General features: G+C 50.6%; 1 protein-coding gene and 1 long non-coding RNA gene across 11 annotated transcripts in view; one reads left to right on the top strand and one right to left on the bottom strand.

The window, feature by feature from the left end:
- Window positions 1-12,726, top strand: part of LOC144290377 (uncharacterized) — a 131,938-nt gene that overhangs the window by 24,290 nt on the left and 94,922 nt on the right. The gene's annotated exons all lie outside the window — the stretch shown is intronic.
- Window positions 1,176-12,726, bottom strand: part of MED26 (mediator complex subunit 26) — a 54,119-nt gene continuing 42,568 nt past the window's right edge. For 3 of the 4 annotated variants that reach the window (XM_077859520.1, XM_077859519.1, XM_077859517.1), the window contains 2 exons: window positions 4,742-4,816; window positions 1,176-3,924 (listed from right to left, as the gene is read on the bottom strand). In XM_077859520.1, coding sequence (XP_077715646.1) covers window positions 2,272-3,924; window positions 4,742-4,807 — 1,719 coding nt within the window. In that variant the 5' untranslated portion in view covers window positions 4,808-4,816 and the 3' untranslated portion in view covers window positions 1,176-2,271. Of the gene's footprint in view, window positions 3,925-4,741; window positions 4,817-12,141; window positions 12,344-12,726 lie in introns of all 4 variants that reach the window. The other variant, XM_077859518.1, reaches the window with a different exon arrangement.

The following is a 12,726-nucleotide window of genomic DNA, read 5'->3' as shown; positions in this document are numbered from 1 at the left end:
GGGCAGAGAGCCAGGTCTGAGAAAAAGAGGTGCTCCTAAGATGCCAGACTGTACCCTAGGGTCTTCCAGATATGCTTATGACCCTTTGTCACAGAGTAAGTCACTTATTGGGGACACTCACAGCAGCAGGGCTGGCCCACATTACAGGCACAGTAACTTAGGAAAGTAGTTACTCCATAGCACAAAGGGTTCTACTGAAATGCGCCCCCTGACAGCCCCCCCCAAACTCTTTTAACTTATCCTAACAGCTCCCCGGTAAGCACTTTCATCTTCCAGATAGACATGTGTACAGGAGTGAAGTGATTGTTAGGGCCACACAAACTGATAGATGGCAGGTCCAGAGTTCAACCTCAGCTTGTCCTCAAAGCCACTTCATCCACTGCCCTTATCTAAGGGTGGGTGGGTCCCTGCACTCAGGACAGGTCAGATATTCCTGCTGCTTCTGAGATTGTGGTTCTGTGTTGACTCACTGCTCCTGGACCCCTTGGTTTGCTCTAGGGGACTGTACCTCAGGGAAAGCTGCTTCCTCATCTGTGAAATAAAGTAGTACATCCAACATGACCTATTCTGGAGTGAAAACGTTTGAAAACCAAATTCTTAGCTTATGGTTTGAGGGATGGAGGGAGAAGGAAATATTATCACCTTTATAGTCAAGGCAGAAAAGTTATTTTTAAAATGTAGCACCTGCCAGTTACTAAGACAGTCCCAGGCCTGCATGGGGACCTAGCAGCCTTGCGGCAGAGCCAAGGGGTACACTGCCAGAAATAGCTCTGGGCCATACCCTGTAAGAGCCTGATATTTTGTGGGGTAAAACAAGGTTACCGAGACCTGGGACGTGGAACTTCCTTGGAGGGCTTCTTTCTCTGGGGCAGGTGAGGTCCAGATGGAGACGGGGTAACATTCCTTCATGTGGACTTTCAGTCTCTGTCAATCAAAGCTAACAGGTGACCCCTGAGGTGGGAGAGGCAACCTGGACCCAAATGAGGGAAAGGCCGGCAGAGATCAGTTTTCATGCAGAAGAATAATAGGGCAGGCTTGGCCACCCTGCCCTGTCCACCTCCCTGCAGTCTGGCTATGCAGCCCAAACCTCGGACACGAGGAGGTCCCAGTCTTAGCAAATCCAGAAAGGTTGATTTGACTGTAAAGGACCAGATTAGTAACGATTCTGAGACTGGTTTGTGCAAATGGTTTTTTTTTTTTTTTATTTCCACATTTATATCACAAGGTGTCCACTTACTGGACCAAATAGCAAAGTTGCTCCCTTCTGTGTCCTGAGAACACAGAAGTCTAGGTACTGTACATTCACTAAGGCTCCTTGTTTTTGCAAATCGCTTTTATGACAAATAACCATAAGGCAAACGAATCTAAAGGAATGGTTATGAGTGTTTCCAGCGTACAGACAGGTCTCTTCTTGCCCAACAATACAGCATACACACCAGTAGCACCCGCGGTTACTTTTGTATTTTTTTGGGAGGGGACTCTAGAAAGGTGAAATTCTTGAGTTATGTGCAGGAAGGGGAAACTGAAAAAGGAGAAAGAGGAAAATTATTTGGCTGGTGGTCAGATGGAAGGGGGGGATAAAATAAACTCCTAGGAAACTTAAATTTTTGCAGCATTTTTTTCAAACCGGGGTTTGAACCGAAACCAGATGAAAATGTGTGGATGCCCATGGAGTGTAGGTCGTATTGGCTGGCCAGCTGGCCCAACTGCTGCCAGCAGCTTGCTGCAGCTGACAAGCTTCTCGTGTCAGGACTGAAGCACTGGCCAGGTGGGGTGCAAACAGAGGCCATGGTGTAGGTCCACCCACTGCCTCAGACACTCAGGGCCAAATTTAAAAAAGGAAAATGCAAATAGATGAGATGCGTGCTTCTGTTGCTGTGTTTAAAGGTAACCTCTCCCCTAGGTTTTCTGTGCCTGCCTGCAACTGAGGTCCCAGCTCACGGGTGCTGGGAAGTGTCCACACCTCTTCCGGGGTGGGGAACTAACGCTTTTTATAGCTGGTTTGCTATAGAGTTCTGAACTCACTTTGCCGGCCTTCCTTCCACACACGGTCCTTCCTTTGCAATTTTGTTAGTAAACTGGTAGCAGCATTTCACAAAAGAAGGAGAATTTTGAGGGAAGAGCACGGAGAGACCTCGAGACTCTCGCCCCCTCCCTCCCGCCCCGGGCCGGACTCCCCGGATTCCCAACCACTGGAGGCAGCCAGGCCCCGGCTGCCCGCCTGCCATGCTAACTGCAAGGTGGGAATGCACTTAGAGGCCGACAGGCTGGTCAGTCCAAGCAGACATAAGGCAGAATGTTCAACCGCCCGTCGTCGCCGTGCGGGTCGAGCGATATGCACTGCGTCCAGTCATACCAGTTACCCTGTGTGTCCTGACACCCGTTCACCCCCGGCCACTGGTGGGCCTGGATTCTGTCCAGATCGTCCTGTGTAACCTCTCGATTCAGGCCTGGGAGGTCCGTGGGCGCGCTGTGAGGCACCAGCACATGCGGCTTCCTGGCCCCACGCCGGGTGCTCTCCTCCTGCTTCAGGTACTCAGACATGAAGTGGTGAGCCCCAGGGGTCTGTGCGCCTGATGATGAGAGCAGGCTGCTCTGCCGGCTCAGGTAGGACTGGATGATCTCATTGCGCGACAGCTCCTTCCAGTTCGTCTGTTCAAAAGGGCTCTGGAGGCTGGCCTTGGCCTCGGGCTTGTCCAGCTCTGTCCTGGGCTGCTCTGTGTGCACAGGGCTATCAGCCCGCACTGGCTCTTTCTGGGTCAGAGGTTTGATCTGTCTGGTCATGGGGTCAAAGGTGAGCTTCCGCTCTTTTAACCGAACAGGCTTGACACCCGCCTCAGCCACCTGCCCATCCAAGTTCACTGTGTAGTCACGAGGCCGGTACCTCTTCTTCTTTTTGCTGTCCGAGCCACCAGATGAGGCAGCATCGCTGTCTGCCTTGGAGGAGTCCGGAGAAAAGCCCGCCCGGGGAAGGATGGGCTCAGCTGGGGGCAGCCCCACCTTGCAACCCTGCCCTGCCAGCCGCTGGTGGCCCTCAGGCTGCTCCAGCCAGCGCACCGGGCTCTCTGCACTGGGTAGCAGCTCGAGCCGCCTCACAGGTGGTGTGGACGGCTGGGCCAGTGGAAGCGGTGATGGCACCTGTGTGGCATCAAGCGACTGGGGCCGTGGAGAGGGGCTGGCCATGGGGCCCTTGGGTGTGTATGGGCTCCGCTGCCGGGCAAAGGAGCCCTCGTGCCGTGAGTTCCGGGGACTGAAAGAGCAGCGAGGCGGCCCCTTGGGATGGGGAGGGCCTGGAGTCTCATCCACCCGGTCCAGCTGCTGCAGCACTGCAGCCTTTGTCTGCAAGCAGGGGCCGGGTGGCTTGCCTAGGCCCGGGGAGCTGGTATGCGGCCGCACGGCATTGACTGGAATCTTGCCGCTGTGCTTGTCGCTCTCGCCGTGCTCCAGGCGGCCGCCCTCAGGGCCCGAGTGCCCACTGCCGTCCAGGGTACCAGGGAAGCCCTCGGGGCTCCCACCGATCCCGTTGGTGGGGAGAGGGGACGAATTGGGTACCAGGGAGTCATGACTGGCTTTGGAGACCTTAGGAGGTGGCCCAGGGTGGCCGAGGTCACGCTGATCTCCGCGGCGCTTGCGGCTGCCCAGCCTGTCCAGCCGCTGCCCAGGCAGCCTCTGGATGTCATTGCGGTTCTTCAGGTCATGGATGCTCTTAGGCGTGCCGGCCGCCCCCGCCTCCGGCCTGCAGTTATGAGCACCCCCGTTGGCAGAGCCGGTGCCTCCCCCCAGCCCTCGCAGCGCCGCCTCATTCTGGTGCACGGGCTCGATGAGCTTCTGCCAGCTCCGCAGCAGCTTTTTGGCCCGCTTGGCGAGCTCCTCGTTCTTGGTTTTCTTGCGGACGTCGTTGATGAGCTTCCCAAGTCGAGTCTCCTACAACCAGAGAGACGATGACATGCTTTTGGGAAAGAAGTCCCCCATGAAAAGGGAGCTGAGCCAGAAACGGTGGGAAGGGCCCCTAGTCTTTGATTAATCCCACTGACCCTTAAACCACAGAGTTCCTGGATACAAAACCCATAAGGATTTGGTGTCCTTTGTGACATCTAACTTCCTGAATCTAGTCCTTAAACTTTAGGGTCTCAGGGCCACAGGAGGCATCTTCAAAAGTACCATCCCGGGATCCCTGGGTGGCTCAGCAGTTTGGCGCCTGCCTTCAGCTCAGGGCATGATCTTGAGTCCCGCATCAGGTTTCCTGCATGGAGCCTGCTTCTTCCTCTGCTTGCCCCTCTCTCTTTCTCTCTCTCTCTCTCTCTGTGTCTCTCATGAATAAATAAATAAAATCTTAAAAAAAAAAAAAAAAAAAAAAGCACCATCCCACAGGCTTCTGACCTGGAGGCTGTGGACCATCAAAGCCAGTGAAATGACACTATGCCAAGGAAGCTCTTTGGGAGAAATGCTATGGCAAAGGCAACAGCAAACGGAGGGCCTGAGCCAGCATCACTCACTGGAGCTTAACCCCTCAGGCATGCCTCCCAGGCCTGGGACTAAAGCCACCCGATTCCTGCAGTACCTATAGGAAGATGCTGCTTCTGGGCACAGCAAAGGCCAGGAGAGTATGCACCCCCCTCACTCAGCACTACTAAGTCCTCATCTGGCCAGTGAGAGCACAAGGCTCCAAGAAGCCACGAAGGACTTGGGCTGGGGGAGGCCAAGCTCTGCCCACCCAATATTGGGTCCTGGGGACACTCACCTCCAGTGCCTCTTTGGTAATGGGGTATTTCTCCAGGCTGGAGATGACTTCCAGCACCGCCACCATGTTCCGGATCTGCAAAACAAGAGCCGCTTGTCAAACCTCTGCCCTTCTCCCTGTTCTAGCCCATTCTGGCCTCTCTCCCCAAGGGCCAGTGGAGTCAAGCAACACCAGAGTTCTCACCCCATGCAGCCTCCTCCTCCTACCTGCTCCCAGAGCCAACAAGGTACCCAGTGCTCATGAGCCCGTCCATGGACATGCCTGCCTGCCCAAGTGGTTGTCACATGGCTGAAACCCATGACATTCATGAAATAAGATCTGCTCTTGATATGGCAGAGGTGTTCTACTCTACCATCTCATGGGGGCGGGGGGCAGGGTGCTGAAGATTTATCAAATAAAACACCAAGTTTAAAAGAACAATAAAGGCATACTTCCTTCTGTTGTTCTTGCTTTAATACACTTCACAGATACTGTGTTTTTTACCAAATGAAGGTCTGTAGCAACACTGCATTGAGCAAGTGTTGGTGGCATTTTTCCAACAGCATTTGCTCACTTTGTGTCTCTGTATCACATTTTAGTAATTCTGATCATATTTCAGATTTTTCCATTGTTATATTTGTTACAGTGATCTGTGTGATCAGTGATTCTTGATGTTACTATTGGTGATTGTTTTGGGGTGCCACAAACTGCACCCATACAAGATGGCAAACTTGATTCATACTGTGTGTGTTCTGACTGCTCCGCTGCCCAGCCATTCCTCTGTCTCCTCTCCTTGGGTCTCCCTATTCCCTGAGACACAACAATATTGAAATTAGGCCAACCCATAACCCTACAAAATGGCCTCGAAGTGTTCAAGTGAGGAAGAGTCACACATCTCTCACTTTAAATCAAAAGCTAGAAATGGGGGGCATCTGGGTGGCTCAGTCTGTTAAGCGTCTGCCTTTGGCTCAGGTCATGATACTGGGATTGAGCCCCAAGTCGGGCTCCCTGCTCTGCAGGGAGTCTGCTTCTCCCTCTCCTCCCCACTTGTGCTCTCTCTCGCTACCCGTCTCTCTCAAATAAATAAAACCTTTTAATAATAATTTTAAAAGGCTATAAATGAGTACACTTAGTGAGAGGAAGGCCTGCCCCAAGCCCCAAACCAAGAAAGGCCTCTTGTTCCAAACAGTTAGCCAAGCTGTGAAGGCAAAGAAAGTTCTTGAGGGAAATTAAAATGCTATTCCAGTGAACAAGCAGAAGAAAGCAAAATTGCCTTACTGCTGATGTGGACCAAGTTTGAGTAGTCTGGATATAAGATCAAACAGCATAACATTCCTTTAAGCCAAAGCCTAGTCTAGAACAAGGCTCTACCTCTCTTCAATTCACTGAAAACTGGAAGAGGTGAGGAAGCTGCAGAAGCAAAGTCTGAAGCCAGTGGAGGTTGGTTCGTGAGGTTTAAGGAAAAGCCAACTTCGTAACCTAAAAGTGCAAGGTGAAGCAGAAAGTGCTGATGTAGAAGCCACAGCAAGGTATCCAGAAGAAGAAGCTGAGATAATTGATAAAGGTGGCTACATCCAACAATAGATTTTCAATGTAGACCAAACAGCTTTCTATTGGGAAAAGATGCTGGCCTTTCATAGCTAAAGAGGAGAAGTCAATGTCTGGCTTCAAAGCTTCAAAGGACAAGCTGACTCTTATTGGGGGCTCATGCAGCTGGTGACTAAGTTGAAGCCGATGCTCATTTACCATTTGGAAAATCCTAGGGCCCCATAAGAATTATGCCAAATTGACTGCATGAGCTCTAGAAATGGAACAACAAAGCCTCATGACAGCACATCAATTTGCCACATGGTTTACAGACTATTTTAAGCCTACTCTTGAGACATACCGCGTTTAGGAAAAAAGATTCCTTTCAAAATACTACCGCTTGTTGACAGTGTACATGGTACCCAAGAGCTTTGATGGCGACGAACAATGAGATTAATGTTCTCATGCCTGCTGACACAACACCCATTCTGCAGTCCATGGATCAAGGAATAATTTCAACTTTCAAGTCTCATTATTTAAGAAGTATGTTTTATAAGGCCATAGCTGCCATAGATAGTGATTCCTCTGATGGATCTGAGCAAAGTAAATTGAAAAACTTCTGGAAAGGGTATACCATTCTAGATGCTATTAAGAACATCTGTGACTCATGGGAAGAAGCCAAAATATCAACATGAACAGGAATCTGAAGGAGTGGATTCCAACCCTCATGGATGACTTTGAGGGTTTAAGACTTCCATAGAGGAAGTAACCACAGGTGTGATGCAAACAACAAGAGAGCTAGAATCAGAAGTGAAACGTGAGGGATCCCTGGGTGGCGCAGTGGTTTGGCGCCTGCCTTTGGCCCAGGGCGCGATCCTGGAGACCCGGGATCGAATCCCACATCAGGCTCCCGGTGCATGGAGCCTGCTTCTCCCTCTGCCTATGTCTCTGCCTCTCTCTCTCTCTCTGTGACTATCATAAATAAATAAAAATTTAAAAAAAGAAAAAAAAGAAAAAAAAAAAAAAGAAGTGAAACGTGAGTATGGGACTGGATTGCTCCAATTTCATGCTAAAACTTGAACAGATGAGGAGTTACTTCTAATGGGTGAACAAAACATGGTTTCTTGAGATGGAACCTACTCCTGGCGAAGCTGCTATGAAGATTGTTGAAATGACAAAGGATTTAGAATATAGAAACTGGGTTGATAAAGCAGTAATAGTATTTGAGAGGACTAAGTCCAATTTTGAAAGAAGTCCTACTGGGCAGCCTGGGTGGCTCAGCAGTTTAGCGCCGCCTTCAGCCCAGGGCCTGATCCTGGGGACCCAGGATCGAGTCTCACGTCGGGAGCCTGCTTCTCCCTCTGCCTGTGTCTTCTGCGCGCCTCTCTCTCTCTCTCATAAATAAAAAAAAATTTTTTTTAAAGTCCTACTGCGGGTAAAATGCTATCAAACAGCATCGCATGCTACAGAGAAATTGGGCATGAAAGGACGAGACCCATCAATGCATCAAACTTTATTGTCTTGATTTTAAGAAACTGGTGCAGCTACCCCAGCCGTCAGCGACTACCACCTTGATCGGTCAGCAGCCATCACCACAGAGGCAGGACATTCGGTCAGCAAAAAGATTATGATTCGCTAAAAATGAGATAATGGTTAGTATTTGTTTTTTTTTTTAGTAATGAAGCTGGGGGCGGGGGGTTGTTTTTTGTTTTAGAAATTAGGGGAGGGAAAGGGAGAGAAAGAATCCTAAGTAGGCTCCACAACCAGTGTGGAACCCGACTCAGGGCTTGATCTCATGACTCAGAGCATGACCTCAGCTGAAATCAAGAGTTGGACGCTTAACTGCACCACCTAGGCGCCCCCAGTAATAAAGTATTTTAGTTAAGGTATATACCTTGTTTTTTTAGACTTACTACTATTCTACACTTAGCAGACTATGGTATAGTGTAAACATCACTTTTATATGCACTGGGAAACAAAAAACTTCATTTGCCTTGGTTTACTGCGACCATCGCTTTATTTTGGAGGTCTGAAGCCTAATCTGCAGTATCTCCTGAGGAATGAATGCCTGCACACAGTAATCCAATCAATTTGGCTATATTAACCAGATCTTTAGAGTTCACGCAAAGTCACCACAAAGTCACAAACTTGGAGAAGACAGATACCACTCAGCCCTGAGGATCTGTATCTGGAACACAGAAACCCCAGGCCAGCAGACAGTAACAGGCACTGGGTAAAACAGAAGATGGCATCCCCAGTGCTCAGCTCTCACAGGCATCAGGGAGTACAGATGGAAGCCAGGAGCAGTTGCCCTACAGACATGCCCGCCAACCAGCAGAAGTGGCATCTGACAATACCCGGTAGTTCTGGGGCGCAGCCAAGTCTGGGGAGCAATGGCCTTTGGTAGTCTCACGTGTGCAGACCTTCTGACCAAGCCATCCCATCGCTTGTATGCTGCCTGCTGTGGGCCAGGCCCTACCCTCGTACCATATGTGTCCATACAGCACCACTCTGGAGCTGCGACAACCCTAAGGAGAAGGCCCCGTTATCATCACATTTTATAGATAGGAGACGGCATACAAAGGTGTAGGTCACGCAACACCAGTGCTTTCCAAGAGTCAAAGTAACAGAATGAAAAATTCAAGAGCAACAGAAGTAAGCCAACAGTAGCCTCAGTGCACCAACAATATGAAGCTCAGATCACGGAGAGTAGAGTCACAGAAAACACAGACTGCATGATTCTATTTACACCAAACATCAGAGCATGCTCAAAAATTAATTTAAAATCAGTCACGAACTTGGCTCAGTCAGTAGAGCATGTGTGAGTTTAAGCCCCATGTTGGGCATAGAGCTTTCTTAAAAATTATATATAATATGTATATATTAGCTCCTAAAATCAATCACAGACCTAAATATGAATGCAAAAACTCTTAAGTCTTCTAGGAGACACAGGAAAGTATCTTTGCAACCTTGGGGTAGACAAAGATTTCTTAGGACCTCCAAAGCAGTCACTGTCTAAGGAAAAATACTGACAAACTAGGCTTCACGATTCAGAACTTCTGTTTACTACAAGAAGCAAACCTCAGCCTGGGAGCACGTGCTGACAAAGCATGCCCAGTGAAGGGCTCGGCTCCAGAAGAGATAAAGAGCTCCTGCTCAGCAGCTGCTGGTTTCAGTGGGCTGGCGGGACAGGGCAGCCCACACCCTGAGGAAGCCCCCCTCCCCCACAAGATCACACAGTAAGCACATCACACACCCACACACACTAGAACTGAGCTACGCAGGCACGCAAAAGGGCACAAGGAAAGGTACATCTCCTAGCCAGCCGCTGCAGGGTTTCCTTGTATCTTTTCCAAAAACACTCCTTGCATACAGAAGCTTGTGTATACACTTATTGCACATTAAAAAAAAAAAAAAAATCCAAAGCAAAGTATGATTCCATGCCTTGCTTCTTCTAACATCAGAAACCCCCAGCATCACAGACCTCCCCGCTTTGCTCTTCCTTCCAGCTGGGGGCAGGGGCACTTGAACAGTGCTGTATCCCTCCTTTCTCACTTACTGCTACAGACAAAGCTATAATCTCCACCTTTACTAGAGGGCTAACACAAGCTGCTTGAGGGGTTGTTGGCACCAAGGTCATCAATGATTGTAATTAGTTGCTGGGGAGGCTGCTCCCACTCCATGTCCACTGTAGGAGAGGAAGGTGGGGAAGCCTAGTTCTTGCATGCTCGCCAGCACTGTGCTGTATTGGTTTCCTGTTGCTGCCAAAATGATCATACAGGATCACAAACTGAGTGGCTGAAATACCATGCGTGTATATCATGTCAGGTTGTGGAGGGCGTGGTTCAGGTGTGTGGTTCAGGTCCCCATGGGCTGAGATCCAGGTGTAGGCAAGCCACCCTCTCTGGGAAGCTCTCAAGGGCCGTTTCCTATTCCTTCAAGTGTTGATAGAATTACTCCTCCTAGCCGTAGGATTGAGGGGCCCCTTTTCTTGCTGGCTATCATCTGAAGGCCATTTCCAGCTTCTGGAGGGCACTGCGTTCCCCAGCTCATGGCACCTCAGTTCAGCTCCGAAGTCAGTAACAGGGCTAAGTCCTCATACTGTATCCCTGGCCCGGCCAGGAAAGAGTCTCCAGTTCTAATGATTTGATTAGGCTGGGCCCACCCAGACAATCCAGGTCTACACCCTTAGTCACACGTGCATAGTCCCTTCTGCCATGTAAGGTACCACATGCCCAGGTTCCAGGGACTAGGATGTAGACATCCTTGATGGCTGGTACCTTGCTGGTCATGTGTATTCCCAGCTTATCTGCCTTATTTTCAGCTGAAGGCAGCTGTCACCTCCAACTGCCACCTCAGGTTCCATGTGTCTTTTCTGCTTGTAAATTGCAGTAACCACAGAGCAACAACAGTTGCCTTGACTCTGCCTGACAGCTCTCACACAGCTGCCCCTTTGCCAGGGGGCCCCAAAAACCTACTCCAAGTTGCACTGAGGGAATAGGTCTGAGAGGAGACACATTCTATCCTTTACATATCCTTGACGTGCCAGGGACAGGGATTCAGCGAAAGAGGAGACTGGGTAGTGAGGAGGCCAGTACCACAGGGACAGCGAGGCCACCCACTTCCTGTCCCCAGCCCTGGGATTCCAGCCCCAATGGGGTCTTGGGCTTGCCACATGGCCTATCTCCACCGCAGTGACCTCACCCTGATATATTTAGAGCCCTGGGTCCCCACATATTCCTGAACCACAGTCCCTGGAGAGCAAGCTCGGCAGCACAGACTGTCCTTGTCCTTGAGGCAGACACTGTCCTGCTGCCAGATAAGGGGGGGAGGCACAACACCTGGGCAACTCGGGAGGCTGGAAGCAAGCTGGTACCATAGGGCTCATGCAGCTGGAGCCCCTCTTGGAAGCCGTGCAGGAATGGGACAGGGTGAAGTCTACAGGCCATACTGACATTGCTAAGCAGCTCCTACACTTAGGTGCGTGTCAGAGTTTGGCTTTGAGCAGGCTCTCCACCTCTCAACCTTGTGGAAGATGCTACCCCACCTACCTCTTTCTGCCCTGGCTGCCTAGAAGTTCAGGACCATCCTGGGGGCTCATTCCTCTGGCTCTGCCCCACCCCAAAGTCATGATGGTGAGGGCACTGAGCACTGTGTGGGAGGTGCCACCTGGGCATTCCAGGTGCAGTCAGTCCCCTGAGGACCAGGAAGCAGACCCAGAAAATGCTACAAGGAGTCTGGCCCCGAGCCCTAACGCTCACCACACCCAATAGGCAGGAGTCTGTGCAGTGCCTGGCCAGGCTTGGGCCTCAGACCCAGTAAGCAGTGTCACCCCAGCCAACCCATGTCTCTGCCTGGGTTGGGCATGCCAAGATGGAAGACTATTGAACCAGCCTTACCAACCCACCCACTCACCCACATAGGAGTGGCAGACCTCTCACTCTTGATGAGAGGGCCCTATGATTAGCAGAGACGGGATGAGATGTGGCCACTGGGAAGCTCCTAACTGGTTCCAGGCCTGCAAAGCTCAGCACAGGGCCCTCAGGCCTGGGAGGTCAGTGTGAAGTGTAAGGCACACCAGGCATACATATGGAGAGGTCAGCACCTGAGTGGGGCCTCCCAGGGTAGACAGCAGAGGTCCTAGCACCTAAGGAGATGGTGACATGGCACCAAAACCCTGGAGAGGGGAGGGAGGACCAGTGTGAAGACAGTGGCATGAGCCAGGATGCCAGGAGGAAGAAGAGACGGTGGGGAAGTGAGCTGGCTCCTACACAACCTGACTCTCAACTTTAGCCTCTGTGGGAGCTAAACTGCTGCCATGACCCCAAAAGACCATTTGTCTTTGCCCCATTCTGGGTCCCTCCTGGCACCTGTCTGTAGGAAAATATACTCACCATTCATAATCACAGCACACATACTGTTCCGTTCCTGTATGAGGAAGAAGCCTCTGGGCAGCTCCTGGGCACTGCCCTCAAGTGGGGCTTTGGGCACTTCTGCAGGCCAGAGTCCCAGGGCCATGTGCAAACCTCTTGCTGTCAGGAATAGCCTGGTGCATTGGTGGCCCTTTCCTCCTCTGGCTATCCCTTGAGATTTGTTCTCAAAAAACAAAAACAAAAACACCTCTCAAAACCACCTGCCAAAGGGCTTTCCCAAAAGGGGCAGGATTCACACTGAAGGATGTCTGAGTGCCCAAAGTCTCATTTTCTCCTTAGGGCTCCTTCAGCAGATGCAACTTAATTTGTATACCCTTAATTAAAAAAGCCAAGTGTCACCTCTGCTTTCTACCAATGAGGACTTCCCATGTGAATGAACTGCTCACCATCTTAGTCCACTTATTATTTGAACGCCCTCTTCATTGGAAGTAATTAATCACCTAGCTAAGGAGCCCACAGGTTGGTAGTGTTTTGCCCTACCCTGTGCCCATGGTAGTTGGGCAAGTAAAGTGTCAGAACAGGAGGGCTACTCTGGAAGTGCAGGAA

The sequence above is a fragment of the Canis aureus genome, chromosome 19 (genome assembly GCF_053574225.1).
Source record: "Canis aureus isolate CA01 chromosome 19, VMU_Caureus_v.1.0, whole genome shotgun sequence".
In the NCBI taxonomy this organism is placed as follows: Eukaryota; Metazoa; Chordata; class Mammalia; order Carnivora; family Canidae; genus Canis; species Canis aureus.
The sequence above is the reverse complement of the archived record's forward strand: the minus strand, read 5'-3'. Positions and strand labels throughout refer to the sequence as shown.